Genomic DNA, 17,793 nt, shown 5'->3' on the forward strand with positions numbered 1-17,793 from the left:
TGTATTTCTTCATTACTTCAATTCTGCACACTTGGTACTAGACATAGATCAGTTAGCTTTGTTTCATATTATTCTTCCACAGATGTTAGCTCCATTTAATGAATGTATAATAGACTGAAGTCAAGGGTGAAATGTACTGCTCGATTTTTCCGGTCTTATTGTGTTGAAGGGTGATTTAGGTGACTTCAGTCTCTTTCCATTCAAGTCTAAGGGTTAGAGTAGTGTATAGAGCCTATTTATTAGGCACTTCGACATGATCCTGTGTTCTTCCCCATAGATCAGGGTTTGCATACATATCCTAGGGGATAGATTAGTTAGCATTAGGGGTAATCTGTTCTGTAGTGAGGGTATTTCATGGAGCCGTGCTGAATTCAGGCCTGGTAGGCCTTAAACGGGAGAGACTCCATCTTTCCTCCTGCTCTGGCAGCTTGGGATGTTTCTAGGTCATAGGCAGTGTTTTAGTTAGGAGGTGTTATTCGCTTGGAGAGAACCGGTTCAGGCCGGCCCTTATCGAAGGATTGTATTTTTCTTCATGCCGAAGACACTACATCAGGCCGGCCGGCTGGGAACGTGTCCTTGGCACGGGGAGGTACAAGAATTTGGTGGGCGGCAGGTTACGGGCTGGAATTTTCCATGAGGAAATGCACATCTATATTAGTAAAAGTTTGAGACAGATACTGGCACTTGCTTCTAGTCCATAGGCGGCACCTGGCTGTTAGCAGTAAAGCTGCTACTTATTCCAGGGAAGACAGATGACAAACTTGGAGGTGGAGAAAAACCGAGAAATAGATATTCCAAAGAGAAGAGAGTAGCCGATGAGGAAGAGGTCCCAGTGACTCGGAGAGGGAGACGGGAGTAAACCCGTGATTGCGGAGGTGTGACTTCCAGGCGAAGCCGAGGCGCAGACGAGAAGGGAACCTAGATGACCATTGAGTGCAGGCTACATACGACCAAGGTGATGTCAACCCCTTACTATTAGAGTGTACAACTTAATCTTTCACTTTTCTTTGCAGGTTATGTGATATGTATTATGTTCCGTGAGTGTGCATGTAATAACTAAATAAAGTATTCAGTTTGTAGTAAAGCAATATGTGCTACGTGTTCTTGTGTAAGAGGGTAACCTATTCTTCTAGTCAGCTGTGACTCGACATGAACAGATGTTAATCCTGATCAGGTAGGTGGTAACTGAATAAGGGAGAAAGGAGCCCCTCGAACTGGGGAACAGGTTGTGCTCAACTAGCCATCTTTGTGTGATCTGATACATAGTAACACTGATTCCCTTGTTGTTAATTCCCTTGTTGTATGTCGTGGTAATGATAGGATGAACTCGTGCTAAGGCTGCCGTCTGGGCAGGAAGTCCTGGGTCCGTTTGGGACCGCGAGGCTGTGGCTGCCGTCTGGGCAGGAAGTCCTGGGTCCGTTTGGGACCGCGAGGCTGTGGCTGCCGTCTGGGCAGGAAGTCCTGGGTCCGTTTGGGACCGCGAGGCTGTGGCTGCCGTCTGGGCAGGAAGTCCTGGGTCCGTTTGGGACCGCGAGGCTGTGGCTGCCGTCTGGGCAGGAAGTCCTGGGTCCGTTTGGGACCGCGAGGCTGTGACTGCCGTCTGGGCAGGAAGTCCTGGGTCCGTTTGGGACCGCGAGGCTGTGGCTGCCATCTGGGCAGGAAGTCCTGGGTCCGTTTGGGACCGCGAGGCTGTGACTTGTAGGTCTTGGTATATATAGTAGGAATTCCCTGTCCTTAGGTGGTACATATATGTGGTTATTTAGGTGTAAATAGGCCCTAGGGAGGGGGTAACGTTCTGGTTTGGGTTAGAGAGGCTCTGTTGAGCGGGTTCTATCTGATCCGAAAACCCAAGCAGAACACCCCCCCACTCCCCAAGTCCCTCCCTCCCATTTCACTCCAATGAAATTTCAAGCATCATGGATCTGTTAAAAGAAAGTGTAGGCCTCAGGTTTGTGGAGGAACTCCTGCATTTTGAGTAATAGCTGGAGAATGAGCAATATCCATGAATTATTCCACAAACTCTTGCCAAAATGGAGAGGCCTGACACCTATGAAGCCTATGCAACATTCACTGGAGTGAACCCTATGAATAAAATATCACCCCAACTTCTCCCCCCGATGCTGCACATCATAACTGAGCCAATCTTGCTCTCTCTGAAGACCACTCTAGGCCCTTTATTGTGACTCCCCAGTGTAATCCTTTGTGTGATCTCTGACTGAACAGCATAAAGCCAGGGAGCCAAGTCTGTTCTACTTATTTTGGGCCGGGGGCAAGGCTAATTTGCATAGGTTTGTAAATAGAGAGAGAAGCTTAAAAACAGAGTATGAGAATTACCCCAGCACTTCCATCTCCCATCCACATTTTGTGCTCTCTAAATGGTGTGGGTATGCCCACACTAATAATGCACCTCAGTTCTGAGACCCCAAAAATGCTAAAAACCACACAGAGCTGCTTCTACTCCTACTGGGGATGTGTGTTAGCAATTAAATGTAAGCAGTTCCTCTGCTGAGGAGGGCTAACACCAAATACTAGTGAATACAATGTCATGATGCAGCCAAAGACTAGTTAAGATTGATTTAAGGTTTTAGATGTAATCATCACTCGTGCTACGCAAAAAAGGTGCTTTAGCTGAGCAATCATACGGATTGCATCTCAGAAAATGTATAGTTTCTTACCGGTCAGTGTAGTTTTGCAACTTGAAGACTTTCTGGATTCACTATGCTGTGCATTATTCCGCCATTGGGTCCGGAATTGTAGTATTTCTTCTCTTTGATGTCCTTTGTGCCGTCGACGCACCTCCTCCGGAAGCTCCCACCTCACGTCGCCATCTTTGGATTCTTTTTTCTTATTATTTTTTTTCTTCTTCTCCTATTAAAGTCTTTCTCCTGTTTTAATAGTCTTCCTACTGTCTCATCTTTCTGGTGGAGGAGGGTGGGATCACTAGTAAATCCAGAAAGTCTTCAAGCTGCAAAATTACACCGACAGGTAAGAAACTATACATTTTGCAGCGTGAATCTTTCTGGATTCACTATGCTGTGCATAGAATTTATAGCGGTTTATTAGGTTTGTAGTGGCTGGGTGGAAGATGAGCTCTGGTTACTGAATATATGTTGTAAGACCCTCTGTCCCACTTGCGCTTTCTTGTTCATTTGAATATCTACGCAGTAGAGCAGTGCTTAGTGAACGTGTACACTGAGGACCATGTTGCGGCTTGGCAAATGTCTTGAATAGGTGTGCTTGCTAGAAACGCAATTGTTGCTCCTTTCTTCCTTGTTGATAGAGCATGAGCTGCTCCTTGTAATTGTTGTCCTGCTGGTTTGTGGCAGAATTGAATGGTTTGGGATATCCACCGTGCAATGGTATTTTTGGTAACTGGTCGTCCAAAAACACTGCTGGCAAAGGATACAAAGAATTGTTTTGTCTTCCTGCACTCCTTTGTCCTTTCGATATAGTGCATGTGTGTATGTATCGCCCTTTCTATGCTTGTGGATGGTTTTTGGAAAAAACTTGGTATATGAATTGTCTGATTGATGTCGAACCGTGACACCACCTTTGGCATGAAATGGGGATCCGTTCTCATTACAATCCTATCATTGTGTATTTGTAGGTAGGGCTCTTTTAGTGTTAGCGCTTGTAATTCGCTTACTCTTCGTAGCGATGTGATAGCTACTAAGAAGGCTGTCTTTAGCGTGAGCATGTGCAGTGTTGCCTTATGAATAGGCTCAAATGGTGCCTTCATCATTTGGGTTAGCACTACGTTGAGATTGCATGCTGGCGCCGGCATTCTGTTTGGAGGTGCAATTTTCTTTGCCCCTTCTAGAAATCTCTTTACTACTTGAGAGGTGAAGAAACTTTTCCCTGTTTCTCCTCTTGTGTAAGCCACTATCGCCGCTAAGTGCACCTTTAGAAATGTGTAGCTTAGTTTATTTTGTAGTAGATGCGTTAAGTATAACAGTTGATTCTTGGTAATTTTTCTTTGTAGTTTCTCCCTAATGCCCCATTCGGAGAATCTTTTCCACTTTGCTACGTAGCACTTTCTTGTGGTCGGTCTCCTTGCCTCTCTGAGCACCGCCCTAGTGCTTTCCAGCAGTTTGAGGTGGGCAAACTCTACGTCTTCAGGAGCCATGCTGCGAGGCTGAGGCCCTCCGGCTCTGGGTGTAGAACTCTTCCGTTTTGTATTGTTAACAGGTCCGTTCTTGTGGGGAACCTGTGAGCGGGCACTTGTGCCATCTCCATGATTTGTGAGAACCAGGTTTGTCTGGCCCACTGAGGTGCTAGGAGTATTAGCGTCATGTTGCTGAATCTGCATTTGTTTAGTACCCTGTGTAGCAGAGGTATCGGTGGAAAAGCGTAGGCAAATGTCCCCGACCAGCTTATCCATAGCGCATTCCCTAGGGACAGTTTGAACGGTTGTCTGGATGCGAAGTTTTTGGCATTTTGCATTTTTGTGTGTTGCAAATAGGTGTATTTGCGGAGTTCCCCATTTGTGGAATATCTTTTGGATTTCTTGTTGATTGATCTCCCATTCGTGGGATGCTGACGTCTGTCTGCCGAGTCTGTCTGCTTCCACATTGTCCGTCCCTGGTAGGTGTATTGCTAGCAGGTCTATTGGTCTTGGAATTGCCCATCTCCATATTTCCTGTGCTAACACGGATAGTGTCACTGACTGTGGCCCCTCCTTGCTTGTTGATGTAGAACATCGCGGTTGTATTATCCGTTTGGATTAGCACCCTGTGTCCGTACAGCTGTTTCTGAAAGGCCTTTAAGGCTAGGAACACTGTCTTTAGTTCCAGGTAGTTGATGTGCTTTATCGCATCCTGTTGTGACCACAATCCCCTCAACTTGAAGGTGCTTGTGTGTGCTCTCCACCCCACCTGGGAGGCATCTGTTGTGATGGTCACCGTTGGGAGTTGGTTGTGTGAAAGGTTTCCATTGTGTAATGTTCCTCTTGTTCCACCACGCTATTTCTTGCTGTATTGCTTGCGTGACAACCACTAGATCTTCCCAACTCCCTGTTGCCTGTGACCATTATTGTTGGATCCATTCCTGGAATGGCCTCATGTGTAGGCGTATATTTGGTACCAAATGTATGCATGACGCCATCAGTCCCATCAGTTTGCTGACTGTCCTCACTGTCAGAACTTGCCCCTTGTGGTACAGACGGGTCTGTTTCAATATTGCCAATGTTCTCTCTGCACTTGGAATCACCTTGCTCTGTATGGTGTTGATCTCTGCACCTAAGAATATAGAATATCTTCACTTGTTCTGGTTCTATTGATGATTTGCCCCAATGGATTGAAAACCCCTAGTTGGGCTAATGCTTGTATGACTTGTTCCATGTGTCGCTTGCACTTGTTGTATGAGTTTGCTTTTACCAGCCAGTTGTCTAGGTAAGGGTATACATGTATCCCTCTCCTTAAGTGTGCTGATACTGCTGCCAGGCATTTTGTGAAAACCCTTGGTGCGGATTGGAGTCCGAATGCCAGTACTGTGAACTGGTAGTGAGTCTTGTTGATCATAAACCTTAGTAGATGTTTGTGTTGGTTGTTGATGGGAATGTGCAAGTACGCGTCCTTTAAGTCGATAGTTGCCATGTATTCCCCTTCATGTAGCTGTGGTATGACCTCTTGGAGTGATGTCATTTTGAATCTTTGAGTCTTTATGAACTTGTAAAAGAATTTTAGACGCAGAATTGGGCGCAAGGTTCCGTCCACCTTTGGTATGAGGAAGTAGGTGGAGTAGACCCCCTTGTTCCGTTCCTTGTATGGTACTATTTCTATGGCTCCTTTGTTTTAGAGTTCTTGTGCTTCCTGCAACAAAAGTGCACGCTCCTTTGCAGAGTGTACTTTGCCTCTTGGCTTTTTGTTTGGATGTGGTTTTTCTAGGTCTATACAGTAACCGTATTGTATGAGGTTTAGTATCCATTTGTCTGATGTGATTTTCCTCCACTCGTGGAGGAAATGTTTTATCCTGCCTCCTACTGGTGTTGTGTGTTGGAGGAACTGGTGTTCATCTTGATTTGGGTTTTGTCCTTGTGTTGTCTTTTTCCGCAACCCTAGTGATGTTGGCTGGGTGTGCGTTGGTTCTACTGAGGAGTCACTTGGATGTGGGTAGTGGACTCCCTCTCTGTCCATTTCCCCTTCCTCATGCGTGCCCTCGAAAGGATGGTCCTCGGGCTGGTACTGCCAGCTTTGCTGCTGCTGTCCCTGCTGTTGTCCCTGGTTACCTCCTTGATAACCTTGTTGGAAGGTTTGGTGTGGTGCCACAGGTTGGTGGTTCCCCCTACCTGTTGGCCTTCTTGATGGTGCCCCCCTTCTCATACCTCTGAACTGCAGGACCCCCATGGACCTAGCTGTTTCATTGTCCTTTTTGAGTTGATTCAATTTTTCATCAACTGGAGCGCCGAACAGCTGTTCCCCGTTGAAGGGTGTGTTGAGAATGTTGTTCTGAACTTCATTCTTGAACCCAGAGATCCTTAGCCAGGCATGCCTCCTCTCTGTTATTCCAAGCATCATCTGCCTGCTTGATGTCTGCGCTGCGTCTAGGGCAGACTTCAAACATGTATTTGCCATGTTCTTTCCCTCTTCTACCAGGTGGCTCGCCCTTCTCTGATATTGCTCTGGCAGTTGTTTAAGCAGTTCGCTCACTTCATCCAAGTGCTGGTATGCGCGTCTGTTGATCAGCGCATTGGAATTGGCGATGCGCCATTGAATCGTCGCACTTCTTTCCATCTTCCTCCCCATTAGGTCCATTCTCCTGCTCTCCTTATATGGAGGTTGTCCTGCGTTTGTGGGTATATTTGCCCTCTTCCTAACAGTGGATGTGATAATTGAGTCGGCTGGCACTGACCCCCTAATGTACATAGGGTCCTTTAAAGAATGTTTAAATGTCTTCTCTGTTCTTGGGGTAACTGCTTTACACATAGCAGGTTCCTTGAAGGCTTCCTTACCCTAGTCCAGCACACTTGGGAGCATGGGCAGGAACTGGCTTCTAGTCTGTGACGGCAACAATGTCTCCAAGAGGAAGCAAGATTGGAGTTTCTTCTAGCTGCACTCCATATGTGTCTGCAGCTCTTTTGATTACCTGATATACATCCCTGTGTCGTCCGGCGGCGAAGGCCTCGAAGGATACGATTCTACACCTTCTTCCGGTGAGATCCTGCCACTGCAAGTTCCAGGATGTCGAGCATGGTAGGTTTGCTAGTCTTCCTCCCTTTCGGCGACGCTGTAGTACAGCTCTTCCTCCTCCTGTTAATCGTCAGGTTCTAAGGTGGTCGGTGGCTGAGATGTCGAGACATTTTTCGGCCTCGGCCGTGGTTTTAGACGGAATGCTGTACATTTTCACTTTTTCGGGGAAGTCTTTCTTGTGTTGCAAGATGCTTGCCATCTCGGCCTCGAGCCTTTTCTTCTTTTCCATCTCGGCCGCGTGTTCTGCTTCAAGGGTTTCAGCTTTCCTTTGCGCGGTTGTCGACGTCTAAGTCGTAGCCGCTTTCAGGCCTTCATTTTTCGAGGTCAAAGCCTCCCTTTCGTGGCTGCTCTTCGGCGCCTTACCCTTTTCTTGAGCTTTCGCCGTCTGGGAGTCCTTTTCAAAGGAACTGACGGTTTGTTTTCTCTTGGATGCAGTTGACGATGTCGAGTGTTTCGACTGCAATGCACCCTTCGAGGACTTTGACTCGCTTCTGTGAGTATCAGTGGAGTGTTTTGTGCTCGACGACTCTTACCTCCAATCGTCTTTCTTCTCGGCCGACGGCTACGGCGTCCTCCGGTCCTTCGGCGATGTTATCCTCCTTTCCACTGGAGAGTCCCAAATCTCGGAGCGATGGGGGTGTCCTCTGTCCCTGCATGCTGTAGTTTGCTCTTCTTTGCCTCCCTCTTACTCTGAGGGTCTTCGGGGTGAATGTCGCGCAGGCGTTGCAATCTTCGCTTCGATGGTCGAGCAGCAGGCAGAAGTTGCAAACCGGGTGTTGGTCCTTCGGCGCGTACTTATGGTGGCAGTTTGTGCAGAATTTAAATGATGGAGTTTTGTCCATCACTGCGCCCATTGAGCCCCATGTGTGCATTCTTTGAAGAAACGTCGAAGTCTTCCATGTTCTTTCTCCTCTTTCGTCGTTCTCTGTACGGGACTAGTAATCCGGTATGTTCTCCGGTGATCTTTTCGATGTTCTTGTGGGTTTTCGTCAATTTTCATCGATTCTTCTCTCCAAAGTTTAGGAGCTCCTTCACTGTCAATCCAGACCCAACGGCAGAAAAAAGAATCTAAAGATGGCAACCAAAGGTGGGAGCTTCCGGAGGACGTGCGCAGACGTCACGAAGGACACCAAATGGTGGTATGTCGACGCCCACATGGGCCACGAAAAACAAAAAAAAGAAGAAATACTACAATTCCTAGATGGAGGAATAATGCACTGCATAGTGAATCCAGAAAGATTTACGCTGCAAAACATATCAAACTGAGAAGCCAATGGCAAAGACACTTTACACTTCCCTTCACCCTCCCTCACTGGCTCACCCTCAGGGACACTAATGTGCAATGGAAGAGACCAATACTGCATAGATAGTGGATATGGCACTGGGACGTTTTCTTAATAGGTCTTTAAACAGTCGCACACCCTTCTTTTGAGCATTTCTCTGTGCTGCTTTGGCTTACAATCCTCTAAAACTAGTCTTCTAGGGCTCAAACATCTACAGGCTTATCTCACTTTTGCCTCTAAGCTCCTTTTGTGGCATTGTCTAAAACCACATACCTCTTCGTTTAGCTTCAAATGGGCCCACAGCACACATTACTAATACCTGTATTTTTATTCTGTTGATTTTGCCCTGCTCACTGAAGTGTGATTTCTCCTATGTTGAATGTTACACTTCTATGCTCAAACGTTTGAGAGACAGTGTAGAGTATTATTTAAAACATTTACACATCTGTGCTTTATCAGACTAGTGCTGAATGGAAACACACCTTTTATCCCTTTGGATTTACCAGCTGTTTATCACACTATAGACCACTAAGCTCTGGTTTAAGAGGCTCTTCAGCCTTGGTGAGGAGTACAAGGCACTGCATTAGAACAAGTCCCCGATAGGAAGAATTCAAGGTGTTTTTCTCCTTTCTTTGATTTCAAACTGTAAACTAGTGGTATGCCCTATGGTTGCAACCTAGTAATGTTTTTGTACTCCCCATTTGCAAGTATCATAAGAATTTTAAATTCAACTTTCTACACCTATGCTGATGACACACTAATCATATGACTAGATAGACTCACTGTTTATGATTGGGATACCTTTTATGCACATATGGGTGCAGTCAATACACTGCTTGACTCCAACAAAACTGATGTCTTGCTGCTTGGCTTCCCCTCCTTGGTTTGGACCCGTTTTTCTTTTTAAACAAACTTTAAGCACCACAAAGCGATTTCAAGTTGTTATAGCAAGTGCAATATGGCTTTTTCTTTTGCTAATCGTAACACAATTGCCGTCATAGAAATTACATCTTTGCTTGCCTATGTCAGATGAAATCAAATAGTCTAGCGACTATAGCCAAATAACAGGAAGAATGAATACATACAAAAAATACAAGAACCATTCGGTACAATATGTAGTAGATGCCTAAACAACCCCACTAACATAATCTCCCACCCTTCCTCCTGCTTTGACCTGTTTAACCGCAAATAGTGCGCTGTATTTGGTTCCACACTTGCAAATTAATAAAGTAACTCAACAGCAGAAGGCATTTTTGAGCATGTCTGAGACGATTTCTAAACCGAGAACTTGGAGGCAAGACCCATTGCTAGTCCATTTTTTACAAGTAGAAGGGGGTTCTTTTTTGTGTGTGTACAGCTGCTCTACTTAATCAGAAACTTCACACTGATCTTTAACAGTTTCATGGTCTTGAGAAGTTGATCTTAAAACCAACTTATAAAAAATTTAACAACAAATGAGAGTTTCCAATCAATACATGGTAAAATACGCACAGCATGTTAATCTACAACATATCCCTGCCGCAAAACTCAACCTACAAACAAACGCTGCTAAGCTAGTGTCCAGCTAAACCCAAGAACAAAAATCTGTGTTTTCTTGTTGACCTCAACCTCTTTCGGAATATCTGAATTAAAGGCTTGCATCTAACACTCTGGCTTACATTGCCATAGCAAAAAGAGAATTAGAGTGCCTGTACTTTTGAAGCCTGGTTAACACTACCCAAACAGACAGGGAAGTGCCTGTGGTTATCTAATATTAGCACGAGAAGAGCATGACTTAAGCAGTCTTTCAAATAGAATTCATCTGGATGCAGCATGTACCATCAGTGAAGTATGCAGCACTGGTTGATACAGGTGGGGACAAATTTATGAAGGGCACTTACTTTTATATACAATACATCCTATCCATATAACTGCAATGGATCATGCCATTTCGTGAAGAGTAGCAAGTGTTTTGCTCTTGCAGTCTGCTAGCAATATGCATTAGTGTATTTTTTTACGAGCAGCACATACAGTCTTTCATATGGCACGCGAGAGATGGTTCATTGTTTAAAAGTCAGCAAACCGCTTCTGAAGCCTCACAAAAGAGAGCAAGCACAAGCATGCAACCAAGGCCTGAAGAAACCTGCTTGCAAGGGGAGCAGCATCCTCTGCTCTCCATCACATTTTGTTTACAGGAATTTTGCTATGTACAGGGGAAGAATAAATATGCACCCAATAGGAATGATTTAACCTAGATTGGGTTACGTGGGAAGGGTTATGGGGCTGCTCATTCAGAATTCTTGCGCCTTCCTTCTGGAAATCTGTTGCTCTGAGTCTCTTTGCTATTTGGACAACAAAGCCTCATTCAGGAAGAATCTTAATCTTCCCCAACTAGCAAGCAGTGTTCTATGAAATACAACACCATTAGGGTCCCAAATTGTACAATTTGAGACAAAAGGTCATTTTTACAGGTAAAGTGGGCTGTAAATGTATTAAATACCCTTATGGGACTGTACTACATACATATTTCATACAAAAAGTCTTACCGCTGGTGCAACGGCTGGTACTGGTCTCTGTTCAGGTACACGACCTTCTTCTCTAGCTTTTACAGACTGAAGAATTGCAAATATATTCTTTGCAAAATTCTGAAATAAGAAAAGAAACAAAGCTGCGATGATTAATCAATCATTCAATTGCACATTGTTCACTACCAGCACCCGACTGTTTGAAACACTATAAACATGTTTCTTACCCAACAACTATGCATTTATTTACAGCAAAAGGTTGAAAGCTATTATATTTAGGGAAAATAACCGTCAGTCATTCTGGTTCTCCGAAGGCTGTTTTTGATCTGTCTTTGCAACTGGAAGAGAATTTACAGCACTGCATAGGACTAGAGAATTTAAGCCCATGTGCATGAGTCTCTCTGAATGAGTGAGCTCAAGCCCTTACATTAAAATTTAGAGGATGACTGGATGCGTCTTATAAAGGAGGGGCAGAAAACACGTACACGAAGTATCAGAATCATCAAGATAGCAATTTTTCCTTACTTTCTCAAACTGCTCTCCTTGTTTCCATCTGGCTGGAAATTACATTTCACAGCTCAAAATGCTGAAAGAAAGGAAAACAGCCTATACTAACCAAGCTTCAGTCTAACCAGTCTCTCCAAAAAGACTCATCCAAAATCTTTGCTAGCATTCCAAGTAGTTCAGAGTTGGGGAAAAAGGGAAAAGATTGCTTTGTTTTATAAACCCTCACCCATTCTAGTAGTTGTATGCTTCCTCATCGAGTTCAACCTGACACCTAAAGGTCAGGGTTGGCTCAACCGTATTACAGGGAGCTCTTTGGATATTTGTCGGGGGATACAAAATAGATAACATTACTTATCCATTCCCAAGGTACCCCTTTATTAGCAGGGAGGATGGGAAAGAGTAAAAACTATAAAGGGGCGTTCAGGATATTGTGGTCCTATGACTATTAAAATGCCAACATGTTTCTGCCCACTACTACTGGCCTAAAAAGGTCCTGGGCATTCGTCTAGGTGGAAAAACTATTATTGCTCCCCAAATGATGCTGCATTATGTCCTATGAGGATATTTGGCATTCAGACCAAAATTATTTGTGCATGCAATAACTATGTTCACTTGCCTTATCGGGAGTGCCTTATCGGAAGTATCTGAACAACAAAACCGTATATGGCATGGAGAATTAATGCCACAGCGTGTGTTGTAATAGATGGCTCATTACCCTCTGATGTGAAGTGCCTCAATACTGATGGCTGTGATTGTTGCGTTCTTCCACTTTAGATGTCTCACTCACTCGTGGTGCTGAATATCAATTTGTACATGCATTGATTTTTTTCAAATTTATTTCTAGAACAAATTATGGTGCTGTTACCTCATCGCTGTTTCAATATCACACCACCTACTCCACATATAACCAGTTATAAATACTATTAGATGATAAAGATTACACAATAATAAGACATTATGGCTGAAGGCCGTGGGATGCATCATACAAATTTAACATTAGCGTGACATGTTGTAGTTCCTGAGCAGTTACCCTACTGATGGGTAAATGTTACCCTACGAAGGGCAGCGGGGGTAGGGCCTATAGTCAAACCAGAGGGTTCACGTCACCAAGATTAATGTAAAAGGAAGAAGAAGAAAATAATAAAAATGCTGTGGTGTCAGCGTTTCTAGTTAAACCACGCACAAGGTTACTTGGGACAAAAAAACACAGTGTCACAAATACATCATCAAGGGTCTCTGCCCTCTGTGAACCTGCTCGGCCTCCGCTCTCCCCGGCTGGTGACAAGCGAATGCCGGGGGAGCTGGTATTTAGCCCCCGGGGCCTGGTCTGGTGATACAGACTGCGGAAAGATTTACCAATGCGGTCGAAAAGCCGTGTGTCTTCTTGAGAGGCACGTGTGGCTGCTAAAACTGCTCAAGCCCTCACAGGTGAAGCAGGGGTTCATGTTAGCAGAATGTAATGACAATAATGTGCCAGTGTGCACACACTGTTCCTCCTGCGCACGCCCTCAATGAACAGTGTGCCTCCGATTGGGGCTGGAATGACACCTCCTAGGGTCTACTGGTTGCACGTACGGGGCATCATGGGAAGTGTGGTTCACAATGGCAGGAACCCCATTTTGAGGTTTACAATGACAGCTACTCGCACAGTAACTGCAATTATTGTGCAAGTTAAATTTGAATGGTTGTTTTGCAAGTTGAGCTACCCAAAACTGATTAATTTCAGTATTTAAATTTTTTTTTTTTTATTCATAACAGCTCTACAACTTTGGAGTTTAAGTGAATTTATATGGCTTTTTAAACTTATTTTCAGGTGTTATAACCAAGACCAACCATAAGTTCACTTTAACCTTTTCAGTGAATTTCAGGGGGTTTTGATGATAACATCCAACAGTAGTGTGAACCAATCAGCCGCGATTGGCTAGTCCTTGCTGCGTACAGCTGATGCTGTTCACAGGGCCTGGCTTTTGGCAGTTTCCTGTGCCCAACCCGCAACAGCCAGCCAACCCCACTGCACATGGCTGAAGGGCCATACACAGTTGGAGTTGGCCACAGTCACTACTGCTCAACCCGCTGCAAGTTGCCAACCACTGCTGCGCACAGCTTGATTTATTTTATTTTTTTATAAATTGGTGTGGCATGTGGCCACTCACTTTTTATAATTATCTTCCATCCTACATTTCTAATTCTTAGATTCTGGTTTCTGCACCATAAGCGCATGTTGTTCTCCATGCAACACAGGGAAAATATTTCCAAGTGCAGATAGTTTTCCTGCTGAGCCTCCTGCAACACCAGCATATGCATACTGGGCAGAGTTTTGATATCATCCCTTCTTGTTAGCCCTTCAAATACTTTAGCTAAGACTTCGACTAGAGGAGTTGCCTTACTGTTGAAGTTCTAAATGAGCAGTGACCTCTCTGGCTCCTGTGCGGCTTCTGAGCAGAGCTTGCAAATGTCCCTCCTAGTATTCAGCTTCTTGCCTTGGGAATAGCTTAACAACTTCCAAACAATGGAGCCCCATGGAGTTGTTACCTGGTGCCCATGTCTCCCCAATGAAGATGACAGCTTGGTGCACATCAATAGCAGAAACAGAAGCAGCTCTAGAAAAATGTCCCAAGAGCATCCTTGCCTTTCATGGTTCAGAGTTTTTAACAACATTCGCTCTTAAAACCAACCACTCAAGCCTGCCGCTCTTAATAAATGGTGTATGTACCTGCTGCTGCCAAGAAAAAGGCATGTGGTGGAAGGTTACCTGACCGTTCAACCAATTAAAAGCTCAGAAAGCTCTTTATTTTGTAAAACAGACTGGCCTACTACAGGGGGAGTTTTGTTTACGCTGTTAACCACCATGAGTCCACTGTCTCATGACAGACGGATGACTGAGCATTTTTTTCCAGGTGGTTGTACGAGCTGCTAAAGCAAATTCACTACAAGCGCACCTCCGTGAAATTTAATCTTATGATAGTCTGCACCCAAGTGCAATTTTAAATGGCCTAAAATGCGTTGATAGTACACAGGCTATTTTATGAGACAGACTCAGCACAACAGGCGTTGGCCACCATGCTTTTGTGAACGTTAGTGCATTGTCTGTAATGAAACTGCAGGCTACGAAAACAGAGCCATTACAGCACCATGGGGTTATAGTCTGAAATCTAATCACTGAGGTGCGAACTATGGGCACTGTTTTGTAAGGTCAAGCTAGAAGCCACAGTATTGTGACAGTTCAATTAAGTTGGGCTCTCTTCCAAAAACCACTCTCTCAATGACAAGGCCACAGACTATCAAATGTGCATGCAAGGGAGTCTATGCATGTCACCATTTGGAAACCAGGATTGGGGTTCGCAGACCCTGTATGAAAACTTTACATGCTGGCCTAACCAGGACTACACAGTAACTACAAACAACTGCATTATATAAAAGAATAAATTGTATAACATTTTAAAGTCTCCCACACGAGGGAGGGAACATGCGGCATTCAGGACTATAAATGAAGATCCCATGATAGAGGAACACCATTTGCACAGTACAAATGGACAGTTTACTAACTGTAGAGAACATCTGGAGCTAGACAACGTTCTGCAGAACTGGACTAAGTAAACAGATTGGACCAACAAGGATGCGGATGGCACTAGGTTAGCTGTGCACGCAAGAGAAAGCCCAGACTCAGTCTGCATCCTAAAAGCAAAGACACAATGCGGAGATAAAAGGTATGCAAGAACAAAGGTTAGAGTTGCTAAGGACAAAGCCCTGAGGATTTCAGTTTGGTTTCACTTAGGAGAGAGGCACCTCTCTATACTGTTTTACACTCCTGACACTTCGCAAAGACAGCTCCTGGAAACGATCCGCTTGATCTGCAGATATTAGCTTGGATTTCCAACCTAGGTTAGTGGACAATTAGCCTATTCTAAGATTGATTTATAGACAAAGATTGCACCTCTTTATAGGTAGTATGGGGGAATAGGAGTGCATGCACATCACACCGGTCAAACCCCATGGGGTCAGAATTCTCTCAATAAAGTCCTCAGTTCACTCATCAGACATGAGCAAGACTGAAAAATAGGGCAGAGGGGGTGTGTTGTACAGTGTAGGAAATCTGCCATTTCTGCGTGGACACACCCGATGTTTTGCCTTTTGCTGGACCCCCATATTTTTGCTGGCTTTAGAACTCTGGGCATTTTACCCCTGCTAACCAGCAATGCGTGTGTTCACCCTTTAAAAATGGTCAAATTGGCATATTTTACTTACCTACAAGTCCCTAGTACATGGCACAAAATGTACCCAGGGCCAGTATTTTACATGCCACTAGTTGACTGCAGCACCTATTGTGCCATCTACTATAGTAGCAATGCAAACATGGTTTCATATCCACCACTGTATCCTGACTGCAACATTGAAAAACATGCACTGCAATCTGTCAAACTAAACCCTCTTGACAGGTAAAACCCTTCATTCTAAATATTAACAAGTCACCCCTATGAAGGCCTCGTAGCACACAAGGCTGGCTGCATGGTATTTAAACGCAAGACATGTAGACATTTAAATTAACATGTCCTTATAGTGACTAGCACGCAAAAGCTATTTTTACTATAGGAAGGCAGAATAGTCCATAGGGAAACACTGTAAAGCAACATTAAATACTAATACTGTATCTTCAGAATGGAACCAGCTAGAAGAATTAGACCACTATTTTAATAGATAATAAAATCCAATTCAATTAGGAAATCGGATATTTAATGATGGTTGAGGAAAGGTAACTTTTAGAAAGTTACTGTTGTGATCTCTGTAGAAAGACACCTGGAGCCAGAAGGTATTCTTAAGCCATCTTTATTCAGTCTCCAGTTCAGGTTACATCTGTCTCTACTCCAGCCAGCCTAGTGTGGTACCAGGACATACACACGTTAGAATTAAATCCAGACTGTCACAGAAGAAAGTCACAGCCCATAATTCCCGTGTAGCCAAAGTACATACTCCCGTTGATTCTGTGTAAAACATGGCACAGATGACATTTAAACACTTTGAAATACTCCAACTGTGCAGCCACTGCACGGAGATCGTTGTGACGTAGTACCTTTTAAAAAAAAAAATCACTGTGGTCTTGGAGGCCCCTTACATCACTGCAACTGTCAATTAATGACCCTTTTGAACACGATATTCTCCATGTGTGCAACCTCTGCACACCTTCCGTTTATACATCTTTTAAATTGACTTTTTCTTCTTTCTGTGGCTGGAACACCATGTGTGGTTGTAGTTGAACTACTCCTCCAACTCACTGTAATCCTTTTGTGGCTAACATTGTGGCTGGAACACCAGATGCGGCTGCAGCTTAGCTACTCCTCCAACTCACTGTAGACCTTAAAATGTTTGTAGTATTCCCAGGCTGCAGTGTCTTTACTGATGACACTTCTCTGTGGGCCGTCCATTGAAGAGGACACTGGTGGGGCTGGCGCTGGCTTTCCTGGGAATTCTTTCTTTGTAGATGTAGTTGCTTGTAGGATCTCTTGGTTTCTCCTTTATTTCCTTTGTAGTTCCTTTGTTTCAGTGGTTCACCAAGAGTCACTAGGGTTCAAGTCCGCTCGTCGCCAAAATAAATGTTATGATCTCTGTAGAAAGACACCTGGAGCCAGGAGGTATTCTTAAGCCATCTTTATTCAGTCTCCAGTTCAGGTTACATCTGTCTCTACTCCAACCAGCCTAATGTGGTACCAGCCCCACCAGGAGCAGCCTCCCTAGCTGCTCAGCCCATCTTCAACTGCCAACACTCATCCACTCAGACACCCAGGCATTCCATGCATCACAGGCACACCAACATTCTATGACCATCTCACGCTCTGGCTGAGCAGCTAGTGGCAGCAGGGCTGGACTACATGTTATTCAATTAAGTAGGATATAACAGTTACCTTTTCCCTTCCTTATGTTCCTGGAGGCTACATTAGATTTGCTCTCCAGCAGTAGCACAGATAGTGATTAGCCTTTAAGAAGTGTGGGGAAAAAGGTATGAAATGTCTAGGAGCAAACAAAAAGTTGGCCTGAAAAGACTTTTTTTGTAAACTCTCTAGAATAAGCAGGATGGGGCTTTGGGTATCCTTTCATACTACTGTGTCAAATTCTACTGGACAGGTATGTTGAGCCACATGTACAATTTGAGGCACACTTGAATGGGAGAGAACAGGATGCAATGACAATCCTTGTGTATTCACTGTAGCTGTAGGATCCTGCATTAGTCCTACCAGCCTACTGTCCCTGTGTTGGTTGTGGGTACAGTGCCTGCCTCAAACTGGATTTGAGTGTTTAGCGTGGAAGGAGACTAGGATT

General features: G+C 44.4%; 1 protein-coding gene across 1 annotated transcript in view; it reads right to left on the reverse strand.

Moving 5' to 3' along the window:
- CDC73 (cell division cycle 73) overlaps window positions 1–17,793 on the reverse strand; it is a 674,568-nt gene that overhangs the window by 487,865 nt on the left and 168,910 nt on the right. The window contains exon 8 of the mRNA XM_085654791.1: window positions 10,996–11,094. Coding sequence (XP_085510917.1) covers window positions 10,996–11,094 — 99 coding nt within the window. The remainder of the gene's footprint in view (window positions 1–10,995; window positions 11,095–17,793) is intronic.

The sequence above is a fragment of the Triturus cristatus genome, chromosome 4_1 (genome assembly GCF_964204655.1).
Source record: "Triturus cristatus chromosome 4_1, aTriCri1.1, whole genome shotgun sequence".
Taxonomy (NCBI): domain Eukaryota; kingdom Metazoa; phylum Chordata; class Amphibia; order Caudata; family Salamandridae; genus Triturus; species Triturus cristatus.